Raw genomic sequence first — 25,971 nt, 5'->3', positions numbered from 1 at the left:
ATATGGTATATGGGTATAAACAAGGTTGATGTCCAAACTTTCAATGATTTGTGTGAGGCTTTCGTCCAGCGATATAACTACAACCTGCATTTGGCCCCAGACATAAAGGAACTGCAGGCCATGACCATGAATGATAATGAATCCTTCAAAGCTTATGCCCAACGGTGGAGAGATGTCGCCGCATAAGTTCGTCCACCTCTGGAAGAGAAAGAGTTTGCCGAGATTTTCCTGGAGACTCTGGATCGGTTCTATTATGAGCATATGTTTGCAAGTGCATTCGGCAGTTTCGCGAAGATGATGACCGTGGGCATGCGTATTGAAGAGTGGGTCCGAAAAGGACGTTTACTCAAAGACAATGTTCCCACTGATGATTCAGAGGAGGAAGATCAGGAAATGAGTATAGTAGAAAGTCAGCCTCAACGACAGTATCTAGCTTATCACCCTGTTGCCGCTGTTATGCCTATCATAAATGTTGTTCAAGATCCGGGTTATCAACCCCAGTTTCAGCAGTATAAACAACAACCTCCAAGAACTCAAATTGATCCTATTCCTATGAAGTATGCGGAGTTGTTTTCAAGGTTGTTTGAAAGGAATTTAATCCACACCAAGGCACCTCTCTCGGTGCCGACAATATTTCCAGAAGGATATAGGGTTGACCTCTCTTGTGCTTTCCATCAAGGGGCACCAGGTCACGATATTGAAGAATGTTTTGCATTTCAGAAGATAGTTCAGAAATTGATTCGAAAAGACCTCATCTTTCGAAGAGTTTGAATTTGAGTGTGCATCTTAATCCGCCATCGGATCTTGGTATCTAAGGTTGACACATGAAATGTTTTAGCTGCAATTGGGTCGTTGCTGATGTTTATTTACTCATTCGTTCAATTAATTGTTTGTTTGTTGCTTTATGTTTTTCAAAAAAAAATAAAAAATCCTTTCGTCCCACCCGAGGCGAGAGTGAATTTGTTTAGGGCTTTTTGCTTTATGTATTTTCAACATTAATGAAAGGTAGTCTCAATCCCGACCTTGTTTTATTTCTCTTTAATCATTTCCGCATATATGCATAATCATAATGTTTATATCAATAAGCAAATCATGCATTAATAAACCCGTTGAACACTTAAACCATGTACTCTCTCTCGACTTTGAGTTCTTTGTACCCGAGGTTGCAGAAGAGGATGAGGAAGAAGCTTCCACTGAGATTTCTCGCCTACTAGGGCATCTTGGCCATAGAAGCTGCAAATATCAAGAAAGATTGTCTAGAGAGGACTTTCATGTACAAAGACTGGCACGAGATGCCACCATCTGTCTTGCAGTGATATCGTACTTCATGCACACTTTAACTGGGACAAACCCCCTTACCATCCCGCAGTATACAATATAAAGGCAGTGCCGCGCATGGAGGTCAAAGCTCGGAAGTTGCAATGAAAGCTAATTTCGATTGAATTTAAAAGTATTATCGCCATATGCCGTGGACTGTTATATCAAAAGGATGAAGCAAGTTTTCAACAAGAGAAGGCTCGTCCCCATGTCAAGAGAGTGGCCTTGTGCTCATAGTTATATTATCTGATGTTACCTAATTCCAGGGGAAAATGGATGCCAAATCACAAAGAATGGTGGTAAAATTGTATGTCCTGTGAATACTAATGCAGTCAAGAAATACTTTGTTAAAATAAAAAGCTCGATGAGTCGCAAAACTGAAAAGGCGACTTAGGCAAAAAAGAGTGTCTCGGTGGACTGAAAACCCAAAAGGGCGGTCCATGCAAAAGTTAGAGACATATAAAATAAAAAAATGATAAAATAAAAAGTGTTTATCCTGATGGGTTGAAACCCGCAAGGGAGACCTATGCAAAAGTTAGGATTATGACAAAGTAACTGCATTTGTTCGGACATGACTCACTTGAAGCATTTCAGCCGTCAAAAGATTTCCGACTCATGGCAAGGCAATTGCATTAAATCAGATATGATTCATCTAGCGGCATCTTAGCTATTAAAGGGCTTCCGATCTGAAGCGTCTGCAAGTCAAAGACTCAGAACAGTGGAATTCAAAGTTGGTAGAGGAAACAATGGTTATTGTGTTCAATGTGCCTTTTCCATATAATTACCATTTTCCAAACTTTTTTAAATTCCGTGGAGCCACGCCTTTGGCAGGCCACCACTCCATTTACATTAATTTGAGCTTATGCCCATTTATTTGAAATTCTCATTTATTCTATTTTGCAAATTTTCTTCTGTTTTTGATGATAATATGTAAGGCAAAAAAAAAATTAAACTTTTTCATGTCTTTTGAATAGCATAAACAACAGGTATATCTTCTTTGAACTTATGAGTAGGTGAAACATACATCAACATCTGTCTCAAGTACAGTTAAACTCTGCAAGGTAAGCATGACCAAAAGCTGTGAGATGACCTCTGTAAAAAAAAAATATATACAAAAAAAATAAAAAAGCTCGGTAAGTCAAAAACCGAAAGGGCGGCTTAATTAGGCAAAAAATGAGCGTCCTTATGGACTGAAAACTCGAAACGGCGGTCCAGCAAAAATTAGGGGCATATAGAAAAAAAAGATATATTCCTAGTGGATTGAAAACTCAATAAGGCGGTCTAGGAAAAAGTTAGGGATTCAAAAAATGATGAATGAATAAAAAAAAATTGAAAAAAACAGAGGCATCACATTTCAAGTGGGCCAAACAGAAGAATACACCTTATGTTGGTTTACAAATGGCGACTTCTGCCAGTGGTTTGATTAATGCCAACTTCTGCAAGTGGTTTGATTAATGGTGTCTCCTGCATGTGGTTTGATTGATGATGACTTCTACCTGTGGTTTGTTTGATGGCGAATTCTGCCAAATTGTTGATTAATGAGTTGTTCCCCCAAGTGGCTTGATTATAGGGCTCTACCCCTTCAAGTGGTTTGATTAATGGGTTTTACCCCTTCAGTGGTTTGATTAATATGTTGGTACCCCATCAGTGGTTTAATACCGGGCTTTACCCCGACAGTGATTTGATTCATCTCTAGTGATATTATTCTCAATGAAGATTGATGAGTGTTTGTACTGTGTTGTCATTCCACCTCCATCTTACTTGTCCAGTCGTGTTAGTTTCACTTGTTATATAGAGTCGTCTAAATCATACATTCATTCATATATATAAACATTCTTGCACATATAACTTGAATACAATCATCACTCATACATGAATGCATTGACCATCCTGTGTCTTATTTCAATTGTATCTCACAAAAGCGTCATCCCCAATGTGTATGATCCGGAGATGTCATATGTACTCTTCTTTGGTCGTATTCCTTCAGTTTGGTCTTCACTTACCTTTTGGACCAGGTTAATCTCCTGCCAATACCTTTTGGACCAGGTTAATCCCCTACCATTACCTTTTGTGCCTTTTGGACCGGGATTAACCAGGTTAATCCCCTGCCATTACCTTTTGTGCCTTTTGGACCAGGTTAATCCCCTGTCAATACCTTTTGGACCAGGTTAATCCTCTGCCATTACCTTTTATACATTTTGTTGGGAAATGATTCATTGTCATCTTCCTTGGTCTCAGTTTTTAAAGAATAGAGTAATGAAAAATCAGCAGCCAGTTAAATATCATATTTCTTCCTCTATATGGAGTGGAATTAAACACAAATACACAGAAGTCATTGATAATTCATCTTGGTTACTTGGAAATGGATCAAAGATCAACTTCTGGACTGATAATTGGTGTGGTGAGACTTTAGTTTCTACTCTAAACATCTCTCCTATCATTCATCCTTTATTGAAGTCAACTGTTAGTGATTTCATCAATGGCACCACATGGAATATCCCAGTAAGCTTAGTTCAAATCTTCCCCAATTTACAATCCATCATATACAAAGTTTGCATCCCTGTTGCTGATAAAGATGACCAGCTAATGTGGAAACACTCACATGATGGTAAGCTATCTTTTAAAGATGCTTATCAATATCATTGTGTGATTGGCCAGAACATATCTTGGGCCAAAATCATTTGGCATAACTCCATTCCTCCTTCAAAATCTCTTATGGTCTGGAGAAGTTTGCACAATAAGCTTCCAACAGATGAAAATCTGTCCTCTAGAGGTTGTCAGTTACCCTCTATTTGTTGCTTATGCAGAAAGGAACAAGAAACAACTAATCACTTATTGCTCACTTGTGATTTTGCTAAATTAATTTGGCAATGGTTAGCCTCTATTATCAAAATTCCTTGCATCTTTGTGACTGTTCAGGAGGCCATCAAGGTGGTTCAGAGAAGCTGGTCTCCCCTCTGCAAGGTGGTTGTCCTCTCAGCTGTTATTAACTGCCTAAATACAATATGGTACTGCAGGAATCAACTGATATTCTCTGGTAGAAAGATAAACCATCGGTCAGCTATCAACTTAATTATTTCAGCAACTGCTATGTCTGGTAATAATTCAAAATGTGCTGCAAATTCTTCTATTGCTGACTTTGTTCTTTTGAAAGCTTTTTCTGTCAAAATCAATTATGGGAATGCTCCTAAAATTAAGGAGATAATTTGGCAACCTCCAGTGTTTGATTGGATAAAATGTAATATAGATGGTGCCTCTCTTGGCAACCCTGGACCATCTTCATGTGGGGGAATATTTAGAGACAAAAATGCAGATTTTCTTGGAGCTTTTGCCTATAATCTTGGAATCTCAAATTCTTTAGTAGCTGAGTTAAATGGGGCAATGTTTGCAATTGAGTTGGCTCATCACAGAGGTTGGAATCACTTATGGCTGGAAACTGATTCAATGTTGGTGACCTTGGCTTTTAAATCTATGAAGATTGTTCCTTGGCAATTAAGAAACAGATGGGAAAACTGTTTACATTTAATATCATCAATGTCTTTTTTTGTAACTCATATTTATAGGGAAGGGAACCATTGTGCTGATCAATTAGCTAATATTGGGCTTAGTTTAAATACTTATTTCTGGTGGAATCAACTTCCTCAACAAATTGGAGTTGATTTCGCCAGAAATAGGTTAGGTTTACCTTTCTTTAGATTTTGTTAATCTTGGAGGGTTTTGGTTGTTTGTCCTCCCTCTTTTTGTTTCTCTTTTTTGATTATCAATATATTTCCTAAAAAAAAAAAAAAATATAAATATCTATAAAAAAAAAAGGTTAATCCCCTGCCAATACCTTTTGGACCAGGTTAATCCCCTGCCAATGCCTTTTGTACCTTTTGGACCAGGTTAATACCCTGCCAATACTTTTGAATCGAATTTATTCCTTGCATATTCGTCTTTACCTAATTCACGGTAATAGACACGATCCTCTTTCCCGCATATTCGTCTTTACCTAATTCACGGTAATAGGCATGATTTCTTTCTTTTGCATATTCGTCTTTACCTAATTCACGGTAATAGGCATGATTTCTTTCCTTTGCATAATCGTCTTTACTTAATTCACGGTAATAGACATGATTTCTTTCTTGTAATGTCGTCTTTACCGATTCTAAAGGTAATAGACATGTGATGACGTCCTTACCAGTTCAAAGGTAATAGACAGTCTTTTCTCCCTAGTGATTTCTATGAGTTTACCCCCGGTCGGCTTAATAGTCTGTGTCTTTCTATTCATACTTGCTTCATATACATTCATAAGCATTGCATTCTTATCATTTCAAGTGGTCAAAATTGGTGTACTTAATATTTAAGTCTCTTCGACCCGTTGATTTAAAAGTTTTATTTTTTAAATCTCCGTGAAGGAGAAACTTAAATAGGGGCATCTATCATACCCTAATTTTTGACCTAAGACAACACTGACACATGTCATTTAACTCCGACCGGTCTTAGCCTTTCGAGCAAAAAAATTCGGCCGGGAGATATTTTAAAATACCTCATATTTGATTCCAAATCGGACCCTCTTCTCTCAATTTTCATTTTTTCATTTAATTTTAATTTCCATCTTTTATTAACTTTAAATCCGTTTTAAATTTTTATATTTTTTTTTTTATCTCATTTTGATCCACTTTAGTCCTTGTATTTTTTTTTATTTTATCTTTATTATTTTTATTATTGTCAAATTTGGTCCGATAATACCCAAAGTGAACACAACACAAAGGGGCCTCTCAAGCTTCCTCTCCAAGCCACAAAAACAGCTTCCTCTCCAAGCCACAACAGCCTGTCAATTTCCTCTCCAAGCAACAAAATATTGCTCAAATCAGCTCTATAAATACATCATACAAGCAGCACACAAAAGGGGAGAACACGCTCAAACCAGTTTATAAACAACACAGACTAATATATTTTTTTCTCGACCAAACAGCAAGAGCAAAAAACACAAAAATTCCATCACAACATATTCAACACAAATCCATCACCGTATCACAAACCCACAAACACACACACACAAGTCCAAAACCGTAATCTCAGTTACCAAACAATCACACAAACCCTCTCAAACCAAGAAGGTAGTTTTTCATTAACTTTTAGTTTTAGATCTAGGCTCGGATATTTTTTATTTGAGGTTTGCGAGGCAAAAAACGTATAGAGGAGAGGGAGTAGAAGAGAAAGAACAAAAAAAAAAAAAAAGAGGAGTTTTTTTTAACTCCGGCGTGATAACTGTTAATATTATATTTTTGTTTAATGTAATCATTCTCCAGAGTGCTCTGGTCCAATGCTTTTATTGATCTGTTAGTTTAATTTTCATTCATTATTCAAAAACAGCAAAAACATTCAAATATCAAAAAATTACAAAAATTATTTTGACTTCCAATCAAGTAACCGTCTTTTTATTTTATTTTTCTTAATCAAATTTTCAATCAATTTAATTCTACTTTGAGTCTATTATCTTTCAATATAAAAACACAAACACATTCTCATTTGCCACTTGGCTTTTCATTTTAAAACTTTTTTTCAAAACATATAAAAAACACAAAACCAATCAAACGTCAATTTCTACCCCGAACTACGAGGTTTTGATCCCTCACGGGTACGTAGGCAGAGGACACTTGTCCTTCTGAAAAAAATAAATATAACCAAAAACATACTTCTTCTCCCTCCATTCTTTCACTTAGATTTTTTAGGTAATAATTTTTCAAGTAAGCAAATGAATTTAGCACAAGATAATCTAGGTAAGAGGTTCCTATGGAATACCATAGACACTTAGCGTGCTAGCACCTTCCCTTCGCGTAACCAACCCCCGAATCCAAAGTCTTAAGGGTTTTTACTCATTTTTTCCCTTCCCACGAATAAAAATCGAGAGTTCAAAGATTGACGACTCAAATCAATTAATGGTTTGATATCTGAAAATCACGAGCACAGAAATGGCGACTTCACTTGGGACCTAAATTTCACGCGGGTTAAAACCACCTTACTTTATTTATTTTGTGCTCTATTATTTGTTTATGTTTTGTAAATATTTGCTTACATGTTTACATTATTACGTGAGGGGTGAGAAAATAAGCTCTACACCCAAGCTTGAGGGAAATATAAGATTGGAGTGGTAGACTCATAGTTGCATACCGAGAGTATACTCGTTTCTTGACACATGTGAGATAACCACACATAGCGGAGGAGCTTGAAGTGATATATGTCGGCGTGTGTTTTCACGTTTAGACTTTATTACTCCTAAGTTTCCATTAAAGCTAAGGACCATTAGTAATCCTTAACCCATCTTGGCCTTTTAGGACGTAGTGCGGTGGCTAACCAGGTGTTTTCTCGGAACTAGTCGACACGCGATGCTACACTCAAATGAGACTTTCCTACGAACGTAGTTGGACTGGGTGTTGTAACGCCCTAGTCGTTATTTTATTATTTTTAGAATTAGTTAGAGTCTTTTGTGTGTTTTTAATTAATATATGTGATTTAGGTGGTGTGTAGTATTTATTTATATAATTTATTTAATATAAATAGAATAATATGAGTAATGGAATTATTTAGGAGGTTGGGGAATAATTAGAAATTAATAGTAATAAGGGAGGTTTTAATGAAAAAGGGGAAGTTATAGTTTTGGTGAGTTAAGGAAAGAAAGTCAGAAAACAGTTTTAACGTGAAAACAAGTCTGAGAGGAGAAAAGCTAAGGCAAGGAGAGAAGACCAAGAGAGAAGAGCTTAGGAACTGATTTGCTGTGCTATTTGTCTTTGCAATTCTAAGGTAAGCGTGAGATTATCTTTCAATAGTCATAATATATAATTTCTGAAAATTAATCAATTGAACTGTTCTTAAAGGTAAAATTGAGAATTAAGGGTTAATGATGATTTTGAAAGAAAAGGTGTAAGAATCAGGTTTATTGTGTTGTAATTTGATGTTAGTATGATTTCTTAATCTATGTTGTTGATCGTGATCAAAATTGGAATGAAAATAGAATATGATGGATGAATTGGGAAGTTTTGTATGAATGCTTGAATGGGCTGAATTGTTGTTGTTGATGTTTATTGTTCTGTTCCTTTGATGTCTGGTTGTGTATAGGACTTGTAAACATTTCAGGAAAACGTTTTGGGTGATCAGGGGATTAAAATTGGGTTTTTGGAGTGAGGAGAAGTTTGAAAATCGTAGCTTTTACCCTGCCCAGATGATTGGTCGCTTAAGCGAAGCATCCGTCGCTTAAGCGAGCATTCAAGTAAACTGCCCAGAATGCGATTTTACCCGTTCGCCTAAGCGAACGGGTAAGCGAAAATTAAGTTTGATTCTGTCAAGAATTCGCTTAAGCGAACCGTGAGCGACCCGTAAGCGAACTGAACCCAGACCTACTGTAAGCTGGTCGCTTAAGCGAACTGAGCGTTAGTCAGCCTTTTCTGAATCTTGCTTCGTGCACTAGGGGACCCTTTTGAGTACTTCTAAGTGTTTCTCTTAGCTGGTATAACCCTTGAATAGGCATAAAATCCTACTTAAATCACGATGTTAATTAATTGGTTAATTGTATGAATTTTGAAGATGTTGGAGTACTTGAATCAAGTGAATGAACATGTTGCATTAAAAGGGTGGTGAGTCATATAAGTACATATGCATTTGTCGTTGAGTTGTATGTAGATATACACAAGTGGAGTCAGTTGCATAAGCATAAAAACGATGAGGACTTCGGTCCTGGAACGCCTTGTCGTTCAAAACGATGGAACACTATGTTGTTCAAAGCGATGTTAACGATGAGGACTCATGTCCTGATAAAAGAATGCTTTAACCATTCTATAACGGTGAGGGCTTCGGCTCTGATATGGTACCACATGCATAGTTGCATTTGTTGAGGAGTCTTAGTGGAGTTGTCATGTCCTGCATGAGTCTTAGCAGTGAAGTCGGGTTGTTGCATGAGTCGTTGTTTACTGTTTTTATTACTATTGGATGTTGAAGTTGCTAATGATGATATACTTATAATTGATGAATGATCATGATGATAGGGTGTTAGATTCATTTATGTTATTATATATTATTATTATTGTTTGAGAATCTCACCCCTTCTGCTTGAAAATGTTGCCCTTCCTATGGGTAACTTGCAGGTGATCCTGAGTAGTAGGTGGTGGCTCACAGTGTCTAGGGCTCTGATACGTGGGATGGGATTTTATTGCTTGTATTCTTTCCTATGTATCAATTTTTGAAATACTGCTGATGTAGCCCTTTGGTGAATGAATTTTATGTTGAAATGGCTTTTATGCCAAGAATAATTATTGGAGACTTATTGATGTTGCAAATATTCCGCTGCGAGTTAAATGACAATTTTGTGAATGACGTTTGATTAAATAGATTTTTATATATTCTAATTAAGAATTTTAATGAAGACATGTGGCATGCCCGTTGTGATTACTCTGATTATCGATGTATTATTATTATATTTATTTTAATTGATTTGGGAAACGGGGTGTTACAGGTGTTTTCTCAGTATCCGATAATATTCGGAAGTGGTCGAGGACTTTGGGAACCTTGGTAGAACCTTTGTTACAAGTGCAATTTAAACCATAGTCCTTACCAAATGGCGTTGTTACCCTTGACTCCAACATTGTGGAACTTACCCTCACCATGTATTCTATGTTCTTTAGCATAACCATGCATACATGCATTCATTCATAAACAACTTTTTTTTCCATAAAAAATTGAAGGACTTAGACAAGTTTTTGTAAATATCATGGATATGGACCTTGTAAGAATGAACACCAAGGTAAAGCTAATGTTGTTGCAGATGCTTTGAGTAGGAAGACCTTGCATATGTCTGCCATGATGGTAAAAGAGTTCGAGTTGCTTGAACAGTTCAGAGATTTGAGCTTAGGGTGTGAGATGTCGTCTGAAAGTGTGAAGCTAGGAATGCTGAAGATTGATAATGAATTCTGAAAAGTATTAAAGAGGCACAGAAAGCTGATGTTAAGTTTGTGGACTTGTTGGTTGCTAGTGATCAGACTGAAGACAGTGATTTTAAAATCGATGATCAAGGTGTACTGAGGTTTCGAGGTCGGATTTGTATTCCCGACGATGATGAGATGAAGAAAATGATTCTTGAAGAGAGCCATAGAAGCAACTTGAGTATTCATCCGGGAGCTACGAAGAGGTATCATGATCTAAAGAAGTTGTTTTGGTGGTCTGGATTGAAACGCGACGTTGCAAAGTTTGTGTATTCTTGTTTGATTTGTCAGAAGTCGATGGTTAAGCATCAGAAACCTGCTGTTATGATGGTATCGTTAGATGACAAGTTTGCCTAATACTCCTAAAAGGAATGACGCGATTTGGGTTATTGTTGATAGATTGATGAAGTCGGCTCATTTTCTTCCAATTAATATTAGTTTTCCTATTTCTCAGTTGGCGGAGATCTACATTCGTGATATTGTGAAGTTACATGGTGTTCCTTCGAGCATTGTGTCAGATAGAGATCCAAGATTTACTTCTAGATTTTGGAAAAGTTTGCAAGAGGCTTTAGGTTCTAAGTTGAGGTTGAGTTCGGCGTATCATCCGCAAACAGATGGTCAGTCGGAGAGGACGATTCAGTCGTTAGAAGATTTGCTGAGGGTATGTGTTCTTGAGCAAGGATGAACTTGGGATAGTCATCTTCCATTGATAGAGTTCACGTATAATAACAGTTATCATTCTAGTATTGGAATGGCACCTTTTGAGGGGCAAAAGTTATGGTGCATAAGCCATAACTTATGCACCATGCATAAGTTAATCACAACCATCAGATAACAGGACACGTGTAATAATCGCGAAACTGCTATCTTTCTCCGTTTTTGCGACTGCATTCTTTGCTCCGATTTCGGACGTGGTTTTCCGGCTACGTCACTGCGTGATTGCGCCGATTTCACCGGCGATCCTTGCTTCACGTTTGCTCGCCGCTCCGACGTCGTTTTCCAGCCGTGATTGCGACGTGATTTCACCATCTAGGTTTCGTGATTTCACCCTTTCTCACCGGTCCGACGTCGTTTTTCCAGCTATCTCCAGCAAATTCGTACTGCATTTTGAAGAGGTAATCATGTATATCATTTTTGTTGTATTTAGTTTTTGATTCAAATTTAAAATTTAGGTTTTGATTCAAATTTCGAATTTGTTCTTAGTATAGTATCAATTTAGTGATTCAAATTTAGTGATTCAGTTGTATCAATAAGCTTCATTTTTCGATTTGTATAAGAATCAATTTTGCTTCAGTTGTATTTTCAAATCAACACTCTGAAACCATTTCCAGAGCAAAATGGGCAAAATGGTTTCAGAGTAAAACTTGAAAAAACCATTTACACAGTATATTGGTTTTGGCATATTAGCTTCAATTTTGCTTCAGTTGTAGTTTCAATTTATGATATCTAATGGTTGTTTGTTCTTAATAGTGTTTGTTGCTGTTTTCAATGGATTTGATATCAACTTCATCTGAGAGTGGACAACTGAGTGTTGAAACTTCATCACTGATTCATGCTGAGAGTGGACAACTGAGTGTTGAAACTTCTTCAATGATTCATGCTGATAGTTCTCAATGTTACTCCCCTAGCAATGAAGAATCATGGAAGTCTTTAGTCTTTCAATCTATTAAAGAGATTGAAGAATTTTATGGTAATTATGCATATAACACTGGATTTTCTATTAGGACTATGTTGAAGTCGAAGAATAATTCACAAAATAAGAAATCAGATAAGGTACATTATGTGCGTGATGGTTGTAACAAACAAGGTTTCAAGAAGGGAAGTTTGCTTAATCCTAACAACAGGCCAACATCAGACAGTCCACTGGTTATTGAGTTTGTGAAACTGAAAGAAAAACCTGAGGAAAGGGTCGGTTGTAAAGCTGGAATATCTTTGAAGCTGGATGAAGTTTTGAATGTGTATAAGATTTATAGACGGGATGTGGCTCACTGTCATCTATTACATAAACCAGAGCATTTCTGTTACCTGAGATCATTTAGAGAAGTAAATGAAGTTCAAGGACAACTAGCTCTAATAAATTCTAAAGCTGGAATGTCGATGAGAACGTCTTATGAAGTTCTTGGTCAAGGAGTTGGAGGTACGGAGAACTATCCAATGACAATTCGACAAAAGGAGATGGTGGTTGGTGAAGCAACTGTAATTCAAGAATTCTTTAGAAATGAAGCTCTCTCAAAACCATCTTTTTACTATGATATCCAAGTTGATGCTGCAGAAGACATAGCTAGCATTTTTTGGGCAGATGGAATTATGCCACTAGATTATTCTCTATTTGGTGATGTCATCAGTTTTGATACAACTTACTGAACAAACAATCAATATCGGCCATTAGGTTAGTATCTTTTACTTCTCTCAGGTTTTTAGTTAGTGTCTACTTTCATTATGTTGTATTTTGTTCTGGCATGGTTAGTATAGGTAGGAGTACATTTTGAACTGCCTAGTGTCTAGGTGTGTCTGTCATATGTGTCCGAGATTGACTGTAAGATTGATAAAGTTGCAGGCATTTTTACTTAGCCAGAAATTGTCTTGTGTGATCGATCTTTAGTACATACTTATTAGAATACTTAGTGTCTATGTGTTTTATCATTGAGTTTATTCACTGCTGAGGCGTGATTTCTTATAATTTGTGATTACAGACTAGCATAAATGCATTATAATTTAGGGTTGGTTTCATTATTTAGTGTAAGTTATATATATGTTGTATTTTGTTCTGATTTAGGTCATTTATTGGTCATTATTTCAGCTGCCTTTATTGGTTTTGACAATCATCGCAAGAGTGTTTTATTTGGTGTTGCGCTATTGTACGATGAGACAGCAGCTACTTTTGATTGGTTGTTTACAACATTCTTGAAGTGTATGTCCAATAAGAAACCACGGACAATATATACAGACCAGGCTAGTGCATTATTGTGTTCAATTATGAATATTTTTCCAGGTGTTTTTCACGGGCTTTGTTCCTGGCACATGGCAGAGAATGCAAAGAAAAATCTTGGCTCTCGTGCAAACAGTGCATTTTTCGATGAGTTAACTAATTTGGTTTCAAATGTAGACGATGAATCAGATTTCGACTATAATTGGGATCAGATGATGAAAAATTGTTTTAATGGAAGGCCTACTTCAGACTTTAGGTGGCTTGTCCAAACTTACGGAAATCGTATGCATTGGTCTTCAGCTTGGGTCAAGTCACATTTTACAGCTGGTCTGAAAACAACTCAGTTAAGTGAGTCTTTCAATGCTTTTCTTCATGGATTTCTGCAGCCAGACCATTCACTTGTTCGATTCTTTAGTCATTTCAACATTATGGTTCAGAGAATGAGAGATAATCATGCTGAGTTGGACTTCAAGGCTGCAAACACTAGAACAAAAAAATAATTATCCCAATAGTCAGCTGATGCGGTCCGTTGTAAACAAGTACACACCAGCTTGCTTTGCATTTATTCACAAGCAGTATGACCTTTCCTTCAAATACTATTATGAGGAGGACACAACAAAAGGGTCTGCCTTTAACAAGTTTTTCAAAGTTTTCACAATTGAAAAGGTTGATGATAATTATGATGATGTTGATAATGATAATGACGGGGCTTCCAATGTTGATGTTTTGGATGCAGAACTTCAAGAAAACCTTTTCCCAAGTTTTGAAGATCATGATCGACTTGATGAAAGGGTTGTCACAGTTGAGATTAGAAGCAAAAGTTTTAGTTGTTCATGTCGTATGTTTGAGAACAGGGGCTTTTTATGTCGACATGTTTTGAAGACAATACCTGGACAATATGTTTTAAAGCGTTGGAATAGAGATGTGCGTCCGTCTGTTGATAAGCTGAAATCTACCATCAATGTTGGCACTGAAGACACCACCCAAGCACAACGATATCAACAAATTTGTGCTGTTACCGTTCAGCTTTCTACACGTTTTTGTGCAGATCCGGAGGCATCTGAAATTTTTCTCGACGGTGTTCTTGAAGCTGGGAAAAAGGCAGAGGAGTTGCTTCTTTCTAAAGGTATTCGTACAGACTCATCTTTCGTGACATCATCATCCAAGTCTTCAAAAGGAGTTGCTGTCGGTGAACCATCTGCTGGGGTGAAGTCCACTGCACCAAAGTTCAAAGAAAGACCAAATGCAATTAAGTCAAAGAAGCGACTTAAAAGTGATTATGAAAAAGCTTGAGAAAGGCAGAAATTCCTTATAAATCGGAAGAAACAAAAGAGAGATGATGAAGCTTTAAAAAAAAAACGGTCACTGATTGATTGTTTTTATGTTATAAGTTTGTAATAGATTTTACTGGGAATATTTTGATATGATCTATTGGAAATTATACATTCACATTCTTTATTGTTATGTATTGATGATTATAGGTTGTTACAAAACCATTAGACAATTAGTTTGGTTTCACATTTGAACATTCTTATAAATTTTAATTAAATTGAACATTCTTATCACATTTGTTTTTATTTACAAAACCATTAGAACCTTGTACCGATAATAATTTCATCTAAAACCATTACACCATAAGTATGGTTTTACATAGAACACTATCAAAACCATTAAACCATACTTATGGTTTCAGTATTCCATACCCCTAATTTTGATCAAATTTTAATTAAATTCAACATTCTTGGGCCTAAAATAACTGTTAGAACCATATACCGATAATAAATTCATCTAAAACCATTACACCATAAGTATGGTTTTACATAGAAGACTATCAAAACCATCAAACCATACTTATGGTTTCAGTATTCCATACCCCTAATTTTGATCAAATTTTAATTAAATTCAACATTCTTGGGCCTAAAATAACTGTTTATCACATTTGTTTTACCCCTAATAATTTCATCTAAAACCATTACACCATAAGTATAGTTTTACATAGAAAACTAATGGATTTGCAACTTCCGTAGTTTGCAAGCCTTCTTTCATATACTCAAGAACATGCGAGCACCAGTTATAAGAAGATACCCCAGCTGGATCTTCTAATATTTGTGCATATTGGAGAGAGACGAAGCTACTATTAGTTGGGCACAAAATTTTGTGAATTATAAAACATATTGCACCATTCACCCAAGCTTTTGGATTCCCTTGAGTATGGTTGAATGTTTTCAGGGATTTGCTTGTGCATGTTTTGTGTTAAAGATGTTTGGGTCATGGTAGAGCCTATACGGTCATCTTTGTTTATGACTTCATGAGTCACTGTTAATTAATGATCATTTGAATTTGCAGTTTTAAAAAATTACTTATTTTTATTTATTTGTTGTGATGGTTAACAGTTTAAAACATTATGAAATTCGTTAAATGGTTAAATCAATTCGTGAAATTCGTGAAGCAAACTTATGGTTTGCACAATTATTTTGGTTTCACATACAAGAATATCGAAACCATTTATAATATTTATTTGGGTTAATAGTGTTTTTCACCCCTGTAATATATGTCATTTCCGGTTTTCACCCCTATAAAATTTTCGGTTTGATTTGCACCCTCGTAAAAATTTTATTTTTCGGAAAACACCCTTAATAGGCCATTCAAAAACCAAAATTTCATGAAAAAAATTCTGAAAATGGCCTACTAGGGGTGTTTTCCGGAAATTTTATTTTTTACGAGGGTGCAAATCAAACCGAAAATTTTATAGGGGCGAAAACCGGAAATGACATATATTACAGAGGTGAAAAACATTATTAACCCTATTTATTTTAAATAAAATATGAATATTTTATTGGAAACCATAAGAGATCTACTTTGGTTTCACATACAACACTAGTGAAACCATTAAGCCACACTTATGGTTTCAGTTATAATATTTATTTAAATAAAATATGAATATTTTATTGGAAACCATAAGAGCTGTACTGCTAGCTTTTGAAGCTTTTTTTCATAGTATGTTTTTGCTTTATTCTCCACAAGATTTCTTCTGCAATTGCTTGTGTTGCTTAAAATTTTTGAACAAATTCCAATCCTGAGATCCATAATCTTTGCAGCCTTCTCAATTTTTTTCATTTTGGACCAACCTTTGAAAGAATCCAGTTCCGTGTTGTCACCTCCCCATTCATCAAGAAATTTCATGCAGAAGACTCCACAACTGTCTTTATCAACTTGATTAGGCATCCTTGGTGTATCCCACTTAAATGTGCTAAACTTGAAGGGCATTCGGATTTTTCTAGTTTTATACATTTCTTCCACAAATACTTCCACCTCGTTCAGCCAGACATCAAACATATCCTTGTATACAGTGGGTGCGTCATTCTTGGTGTGCAATTTATCTCCCGTCAAGTTGTTCAGGAATTCAAATTTTTGGCTCTTCAAATTCACGACGAAGCACACATAATGACTTCCCGGATCCCCAATTAAAGCTGGCGTCATGATCTGCAGTTCCAATGAGAAAACTATTATTTACTATGTGAAATGCATCAAAAGATAAAACTATAGTCTATGTATGCAGTTCCAAAGAAAACTATTATGTACATCAAATGGTTTTGTAAGACAAGTGTCAGAAACCATTCCTTGGGTTAAATGGTTTCAGACGTACAACACTAATAGTATTTCAGAGTATTACTGCAGATCCAAACATGCACTAAAATTAAAAAACCATATTGAACTGAAACTTACATATTCTAGACTGTTAGGGTCAATAGCTTTCCAATCCAAGTACTTGAACTTGCTTAGTCTCTCGATGAATCTTGTGAATGCAGCTGGGTTATTTTTGTCAAAGGCACTAGGTTTTTCAAGGTCAACCTGTTTATATAAAAATAAATCAGTAAAATCAATTATTCAGCTTAATGAATAAAATAAACCATTAATATTCATGGAATATAAGGCATACATAGTTAATCATGGGTGTAATCAGTCTTGTCATCTTGTCTCTTTGTTGATTCCAGTTTAAGCAGTTGACCCAGACATTGATCACGAAGCATGACACCCATTCGTCTTGTTGCAGCGACCACAAGTCTATCCTTTCTAGAGAATAATCATGAGCACTGTTATCCGAGCAGTACAGAAGCTCATTCCTATACAATTATTAAGCATTTTAGGATTTGTAGTACTAGAAACATGATTTCCTCAAGCATTATGCAGATAGATACATGGCCAAAATTGATAGCAATTCACTCATCAAAGGCAGACACAAACATCCAAAAGATCAATCGAAAAATATCATAGCATAAAACTGTAAAATAAACACATTGAAATGAACAGTAAAGAAAACTATAGTATATATATGTAGTTCCAAAGAAAACTATTATTTACATCAAATGGTTTTGTAGGGAAACTTTCTGAAACCATTCATTGTGAAAACTGGTTTTGACATACAAACAGCCAACATACAAACATAGTTCAAAACAACAGCTTAAAAACCAAATAAAACAACCAATTTGGAAAAAAAATCAACATGACTATAATTAATACTCATCACACTTACACTAAGATTATGTTTTGGCATAATCTCACTTATGTGAACTATGAAATTGTACATTAATGACTCGGCAAAATGCTTCCTCATAACAGCTAAATAAGAAATTGTTTTCACTTACTGATCAAGCTTCGAGCTCCATGCATATGTTGATAAATTTTTCTAACTCAGTTGCAGTAGACTCGTGGACAGCGTCATCATACGGGCTGTCAAGGTACTTCGATTTCTTCACTGCACGTCGACGCTCAGGGTATGTGCTATCAAAATAAAGCATATTATGCTTCTTTCTTTTCTTTGTCGTGATTGTTTGCACATTGTCCAAGTCAATTATTTCATCTGGCATCACTGACTTTAGTGGAGTTGCACTGTCAAATAATATTACATAAGAGTGTTTATTTTTGCAGATTTTAATTAATATTGTTATTGTGCAGAATATAATTAATCAATTCTAAAGTACAATTATCACATTGCTTGATTCGTACTCTATAACAACGTTTGAGACACATTCTGTAGGCTTCTCCCCATCCGTCACATCTATAACAACGTTTGAAGCTGGATTCTCTGAATCATTTGTATTGAACCTGAAACCTTTAAAAAACATTTTAGTTTTCAGACATCATATATCAAAACCATTGATAAACACTTTAAAAGTTATGGTTTAAGATGGATTTTTTAAACCATTAGTTTGTTATTATAGTTTTACACATCATAAATAAAAAACCATTAAAACACATCATATATAATCATTTCTTACCCTGCATTCGAAGCTTCAAAAAACTCTGGAAACTTCAAGATAGTTTCCTGTGTCAATGTCATTCCCACATTGCATGCTGCCTTAACTGAATCATCAATGATCTTTGCATCAATCTCAACTTCTTCATCATCGACATTTTCATCATTGCTTTTGGCATCATCATCTTTAGTTTCAGCTTCAGGTACTTCCACCCCCTTCTGAGTACCTGAACTCTTATTCTCCTTAGTTGTGCTTGGTTCTTCTGAAAGTGCATCATTTTTCGCAGACTTTTCAGTACTTGAAGTCTTATTCTCCCCAGTTTCAGGTTCATTCGATGTGTTTGTTTCTGCTGAAACTAGGTCATTTTTTGCAGAAGTAGAAGCATTTGCCTCAGCTATTCTCCTCTGCAAGGTTTCTGCGGTTCTAGTGTAGACCCATATGCAACCCCTACAATAATTTAGATGCTCCTCTGCCTGCAATCTAGTTATGTACATGTATTGTTAGGATTTTTGAAACCATAAAAAGACAATATTATGGTGCAATTGTTTTATGCATTATGAAAGAAAATAATAGCATTCACTCATTCATAGGAGAATAGTCTTTCACTATTAACAATTGTTATATATATACTACTAATTTGTATCAGATTAAAACAAAAATGAAGAAAAACATTTAAACTAGCAAGTAAAATTATTTAACAATACTAACGGTTTTACTGTATAACATCTTAAAACCATTTAAGATAAATTAATGGTTTATACATTAACATTGCATGAGTATCATTAATTTTCTCTCACCTGAGATAGTGGACATGTATCTGCATCAAAACACATTACAAGCAGACCATCATCGGTGCTCTGCAGTCTTTTGACCCCAACTGTCAATCCTTTATCCAGTCCCATAAGCTCATGCACCTTCTGAAGGTCTTGGTTTGCTGACTTGACATCCCAATCACGAAGCGATGCCTGCTTGTATTTTCCTGTAAGGAATGTGCTTCTCTTCCCCATTTTCTCCATGTAATTAATCTGCAAAATAATTAGTATCATCATAATTAGCATCATCTTCTTCATCATGATCCTATAGTCTATGTATGCATGCAGTTCCAATGAAAACAATTATGTACATCGAATGGTTTTGTAAGACAACTGTCTGAAACCATTCCTTGTGCAAAATGGTTTCAGACATACAAACAGCTAACATAAAAATAGGAATATATATAATGGTTTGAAGCTAAAAATAGGAATATATTACCGCAGCCAACATACAAATACAAATATGGGAGAAAGAGAGAGAGAGAGAGAGAGAGAGAGAGAGAGAGAGAGAGAATGATTACCATTAGGAAGTGTAAGTCCGCTAATGGATTTGCCACTTCCGGATTTTGCAATCCGTCTTTCATATATTGGAGAACATGGGAGCACCAGTTATAAGATGAAGCCTCTTCTAATACTTGAGCATAATGTAGAGAAACTAAGCTGCTGTTAGTGGGGCACAACATGTTGTGAATTATAAGACAAATTGCACCATTTACCCATGCCTTTGGTTTCTCCATTTTCTTCAGTCTTATCTCCAACTCTGTCGCCATGACAAATGGAGAATAATCACCATCCAATCCTAACTCTACCCTGAGTCTCTTTATTGCTGCTTCTGAGCAGAGTTTAATGTTGATCTGCTCCCTCGCCATTGGGAGATGATACACTCTGTGCACATCTTCTTCTTTCAATGGGAGCACATCCGTCTTGCTCAGTCTTATCCACATATTCTCCTTTTCAAAGTGTCTGACAACCCATTCCACTAAGAATGTGTGGATTTTTGTCCATTTGCATATATGAACCATTCCTCCAAACCCACTCTCATTCAAAAGTTGAATTATCTGGTCCTTTCTTCTTTTTCCATCTATTGACTTCATAAGGTCATAGACCTTAGGTATGCTAAGCTTGTGCCTCAATCGTTGATCGACATCCAAGTTTTTCTTTCCATTTTCGTCATCAGAACTTGCTTCATCAGATTTGTTAACCTGGATAAAAAAAAAAACAATTACCAGCATCAAATGATTATTCTTGAGAGATTAACCAAAATTTATTAATAATACACTTGAGACATTAATCCAAAGAAAACAATTACCAACATCAAATGGTTTTGGTGTAAAACTTTCTGAAACAATTCCTTGTGCCAAATGGTTTCGGGCAGTATTAACAAATTCCAATTGTTTTTAATTTTACAGTATTAACAAACAAAGGCATTGAAACACAGAATTAACAGTATATTATTCCTGAGAGATTAACAAAAAGTTATTAATAATACACTTGAGACATTAATCCAAAGAAAACAATTACCAGCATCAAATGGTTTTCGTGTAAAACTTTCTGAAACCATTCCTTGTGCCAAATGGTTTTAGACAGTATATTAATAATATACTTGAGACATTAATTCCAACTGTTTTTAATTTTACAGTATTAACATCTTAGGATTCAATTGGAAGTGATGAAGGAGAATGGTGTGTTTTCACCAAGTTAGGATTAATAAGTTGCACGGCTAAACTAGTCGAACAAACGTAACAGATAGGCTATAAAATGATGCAGATGGACTGATGCAGTATGGGAACTCTAAATTCATTAGCTTAACAGACAAAATTACAGCAATTAGTATACAAAATATGGCAGATGGTATTGTAGCATATGGCAGCTGTAATAAAAGTAAGAATATGTATACAAAAATACCTTCCTTTCATCAGATTCTTCTCCAGCAGATTGTTGTTTTTTCTGATCCGGCTTCTTTTTCATCTTTTTACCACTCTTCTTTGCATTTTTGTCATCAGATTGTTGTTTCCTTTTCCCACGGTTTATCTGATCCGGCTTCTTTTCCATCTTTTTACCATTTTTTTTTCCATTATCGTCATCAGATGCTTGCTCCTGCTCTAATTGCGTAAGTCCAATACTGAAGTTTGGAATTGGCCCGTCGTTAGATTTGTTAACCTGGATCAAAGAAATCAATTACCAGCATCAGATGATTATACTATACTTGAGTCATTAATCCAAAGAAAACAATTACCAGCACCAAATGGTTTTAGTGTACAACACATAGAAACCATTTCCACAGAAAAATGGTTTTGGTATTATTTTATTAAAAAAAAAAATACAATATGGACATTTTATTAAAGTAACTTCTAAGTTCTAACTAGACATGCACAATTGAAAACTTTACAGGACCAAAATGGTTTCAACTTTACATGACCAAAATGGTTTCAGAGTAAAACTTGTGAAAACCATTTACACAGCATATTGATTTTCAGAGTAAAATGGTTTTCTATATGATTTTTAAACAAAACATACTATAATAAGAAACAAGTCAAGAGTATGAAACCATTTCCAGAAATTAAATAAATTAACACTATGAATCAACACTATGAAACCATTTCCAGAAATTAAACCAATTCGAAATTAAACTGTGAATTTAGGGTTAAATATGCAATTACATACTGCCTATGTTGCTGTTTGTTATTTAACTAAGCTGCATGAGTCGGTCTAAGTTGTTGAAGATGATGATGTTCCAAATTATTGGATTAATATAAGAGGTTGTCGAATTAAGTTGTTTAAGAGGTCGAGTCCATGCATTAGCATTCATTGTTGAGGGCTTGATGCCCTGGAGCTCTGTACTCACCACGTTGGAGCATTAGCTCAAATTAGCGATGGGGGCTTGATGCCCTGGAAGTATATTAATACTCATATAGCAATGGGGGCTTGATGCCCTGTATTGGTACCACATGCATATAAGAGGGCTTGAATTTAATTCTGCTTTTATGTTGAAGTTATGTTGAAGGATAAATTATTATTTATCTATTTTGAGATTTTTGAGAAGAGGTGGCCACTTGTTTGGCCACTTGGGAGATTTGAGTCTCAAGCATTTTGGTGTGTGTGGCGATAGAATCAACCTTGGTATTGAGTTTGGAGAGAGAGTCGTTCAGAAATCCTGTTTGGGTTTTCAATTCTTGAAGATTTTAATTTTGATTCATCATGCAGTTTTCCAACAGAATTTCCAGGCTAGATTTCTGAGCCACTCTCTGGTTGTTTGTGTAGCCAGGTGGTGCTGCTTGTCCATAGGAACCTTGAGGATTTTTGTAAAAATTTTGATTCGGCCTCGTTCCTTGGTTATATTGAGCGTAATTCAGTTGCTCAATATTGGCAGCACTACCTAACTGACAATCAACACCGATATGACCGGATATACCACAGATTTCACAAGGAGGGGATGCAGAAGAAGGTGCGACAGCATTAACATTAAGTTTTTCAAATTTTTGGGTTAATGCCTCGACCTTAGCAGCAAGGTGGTTATATTCAGAGACTTCGTATATACCTGCCTCTTTCTTAGAGGGAGTAGGAGTGGTGACGGCTCTCTCGTTGGTCCATTGGTAGTGATTCTGAGCCATGTCCTCAATCAAAGCATAAGCCTCCGTGTAGTTTTTGTTCATTAGAGCTCCACCTGCAGCTGCATCAACAGACATCTTAGTGGTATAAGACAAGCCATTATAAAACGTGTGGACTATAAGCCACTTCTCTAGGCCATGGTGGGGACAAAGTCTAAGAATTTCCTTGAAACACTCCCACGCCTCATAGAGAGACTCCCCATCCTTTTGATTGAAACGAGTAATTTGATCTCTAAGTTTAGCAGTTTTAGATGAGGGGAAATATCGGGCAAGGAATGCTCGCCTCATATCGTCCCATGAAGTAATGGAACCGACTTCTAGGGAATGGAACCAAGCGCTAGCTCTATCCCTTAAGGAGAAGGGAAAGAGATGAAGTCTTACGGCTTCTTGGTTCTCTTTTATGGTGCCACTGAGTCTAAGGAAGGAAGAAATATGGAGATTTGGATCCTCAGTGGGTGATCCAGAAAACTGATTTTTCTGCACCAAATTGAGTAGTGCAGGCTTGATTTCGAAGTTATTATCCGCAACCGTTGGGTACACGATAATAGCTTGTGGCTCTTCCGTTGAAGGAGTAGCATACTCTTTGAGAGTGCGTTCAGCCATAGCAGTATTATTTTGTGCCTTTCTCTTTTTCTTATGCAAAAACCTTTCGATCTCAGGAATAAATTCTCCGAGACTTTTACTTCTTCACATAAGAAACCGAGAACCCAAGAAGTTAGTGGTAATACAAAAGAAAGAAGTAGAAGAAAAGAAGAAGAGAAGAGAGTTCTAATCACAAGGAAAGAGTTAATCAAATTAGTTTAATCCCCGGCAGCGGCGCCAAAAACTTGATGTGATAAAACCGCAAGTGCACGGTCTTACCGAAGTAGTATAAAAGAGTATCGTTCCGACAGGGAGTAGTTCAATTTAATTAACTTTTTAGAGATGATTAGAAGAGAAGAGAATTTGTAAGTTGGGGGTTTTCAAGTGTTGAAAGATAATAATAATAAAAAGAGCCTTGGGATCATCGGTTTCCTCTAAATGACAAGTCCTTCTCAAACCAAAACTATAAGCTTATAATGTTATGTTAGACCTAATTTCTCAAGACAGTTTCTCTTATGTTCCTCTAGCAACCAAGCATATTTCGCTGACTTGATTACTATTAGATTTTGGTTCCTCTAACAACCAAGCCTATTTCGCTGACTTGATTGTTATTAGTTCCCTTGAAGATCGAAACTATATGTCTCAAAGATTGCAAAGCCTATTTCGCTGACTTTGCAATCCTTGTCTGAATTAATTTGTTCGAATATCAAAGCTCCACTTTCGTTTTATGAATTGATATTTGGAATAATGGATAAACAATTATCAAACCCTCCACTTTCGTTTCCACAGTTTGATAATGGTTGATCCATGTTAAAGCGGCGAATTCAGATAAGAAATTAAGGTTACATAAGATTAAGGCTTAGAGCTTGGTTTGATTAGGATTATGTCATTTAGACTTATCCAACAATCCCAAGACAAGGAGAAGTCTACTCACTCATGTTCATCGTAGACATGGGGGAGAAGAGAGAAAGCATAAAAGTAAATGACAAGAAAATAAAGGGAAAAGAAAAGAACTTTAATTAGAAAAGCAATTGTCACTTATTTTATTCCAAGTAAAGATGAATATTTGTGATGGATGGCTACTCTATTTATAGCATTCGATCGACTTAAAATCTAAGCTATTACATTTGGGCTAAAAATATAGTAGCTTAAAATTTAAGCAAAAGCAGCAAAAGGCACTCTGGAGGGTGGCACGGCCGTGCCAAGGCTAGCACGGGCCGTGCCAAGCTTCTGACTTGTGGGAGACATATTTTTGTCTCTCAATCTTCATATTTTTGCATCTAATCTGCTCCAAGTCCCTTTCTTTTGCTCCAAGATTCAATCCATCCAATATTATTTCCTGAAATATAATAAAATGCAATTTAAAGTAAACTATCCTAAAAAGGAAATAATACTGATATAAAATCATATAAAATCTAAATAAAACTAAACTAAAAAGCATATTAAAATAGTCAATAAATGACTCATCATAGACCCTGGTGGTACTAGTGGATTGGTTGTTGTTCCTGATGCGGTAGCGGCGTTCGATGCCGCTGCGCCTGGAGCGGGAGGAGGACGCGTCATTTCAGGAAGTTGTTTTTTATTCCTCAAACTCATGCACAATGCAAACCAACAATTTTAAAGTTATAGTTAAAAAGATTGTAAATAAAAGCACAAAAGGTCCCACTGGGCGTGCCAATTTGTTTACACTGAAATTTGGTAAACAGTCGTTGGTTTCAAAATGTTTACTTGCAAGATCAACCGGTAAATCTTAAGAGCATATTGTGCTTTATTTGTCTCTTTGGAATTGTGATGTTTGTTCTTGAAGAACATTGATAAAAACAAGAATAAATAAAAGGCAATCGAATCCAACCAAGTTGAATCCAATCGAAGTATGGTGCGAACGAAAGTAAATGAATTACTCAAAATAAACAAGTAAATTGCAAAGACATTTAAAGAAATGTATTGAAATTGCATTGACTGAATGTAAGTTGGTACACATATTCATACATTGCAACTTGTGACTCGTTCATCGCTTCCATACAGATATTTTGAGCGTAAGTTGGTACACATATTCAGGAACTTGAGTGAAGCATCTTGCCTTTAACAATATGAATCTATTCAAATAATCATCGACAAACTCAGTTGATCGTCTCTTAACACTTGGTAATTCCTTTAGACTTATCTTTGATTGGCCCATGTAAAATTGTTCATGAAATAGTCTCTCTAATTTTGTCCAATGTTGAATGGAATGCGGTGCAAGCTTGGTGAACCACGTAAAGGCATTCTTTGTTAGAGAATTTGCGAAGAACTTTAATCTCAAATTCTCATTGTTCGCAATATCCCCAGCCTCTGTCAAATAATGTGTTATATGTTCAACGGTAGATTCGCTGGTGTCACTAGCAAACGTTGTGAACATAGGAATTTTATAAACCCTAGGAAGTTCAGTTTGTAGAACATATTCTAATAAAGGAGATACAAAGTTTTTCCTATGTAAACCCACGTTTAAGCTATTATGAGCCATGATAT

The 25,971-nt window shown here is 35.9% G+C and overlaps 1 protein-coding gene, 1 long non-coding RNA gene and 1 other non-coding gene across 3 annotated transcripts; 1 reads left to right on the top strand and 2 right to left on the bottom strand.

The window, feature by feature from the left end:
- Positions 1 to 18,050: 18,050 nt before the first annotated feature.
- LOC120577175 (uncharacterized) lies at positions 18,051 to 18,698 on the bottom strand. The gene is made up of 3 exons (XR_005643225.1): positions 18,483 to 18,698; positions 18,211 to 18,309; positions 18,051 to 18,093 (listed from the first exon to the last, which is right to left on the bottom strand). It is a non-coding gene; the product is annotated as an uncharacterized lncRNA (long non-coding RNA).
- Positions 18,699 to 20,993: 2,295 nt separating this feature from the next.
- Positions 20,994 to 25,966, bottom strand: LOC120576983 (uncharacterized). Its single transcript, XM_039827863.1, has 3 exons — positions 25,487 to 25,966; positions 21,179 to 21,433; positions 20,994 to 21,077 (listed from the first exon to the last, which is right to left on the bottom strand). The coding sequence occupies exons 1-3, from the start codon at positions 25,964 to 25,966 to the stop codon at positions 20,994 to 20,996; spliced, it is 819 nt and encodes a 272-aa protein (XP_039683797.1).
- LOC120577273 (small nucleolar RNA R71) lies at positions 23,015 to 23,121 on the top strand. The gene has a single exon (XR_005643343.1). It is a non-coding gene; the product is annotated as a small nucleolar RNA R71 (small nucleolar RNA).
- Positions 25,967 to 25,971: the final 5 nt, after the last annotated feature.

Source organism: Medicago truncatula, chromosome 7 (assembly GCF_003473485.1).
Source record: "Medicago truncatula cultivar Jemalong A17 chromosome 7, MtrunA17r5.0-ANR, whole genome shotgun sequence".
In the NCBI taxonomy this organism is placed as follows: domain Eukaryota; kingdom Viridiplantae; phylum Streptophyta; class Magnoliopsida; order Fabales; family Fabaceae; genus Medicago; species Medicago truncatula.
Note: the sequence above shows the minus strand (reverse complement) of the source record. Positions and strands in the feature narration are given on the sequence as shown.

Coding starts and splice junctions, on each gene's coding strand:
- LOC120576983 (XM_039827863.1), bottom strand. CDS start 25,966: ATGGCTCATAATAGCTTAAACGTGGGTTTACATAGGAAAAACTTTGTA. Junction 21,434..25,486: donor AACTTACGCTCAAAATATCT/GTATGGAAGCGA, acceptor TCTTTGATCCAG/GTTAACAAATCTAACGACGG. Junction 21,078..21,178: donor AAGAATCTGATGAAAGGAAG/GTATTTTTGTAT, acceptor TTGTCTGTTAAG/CTAATGAATTTAGAGTTCCC.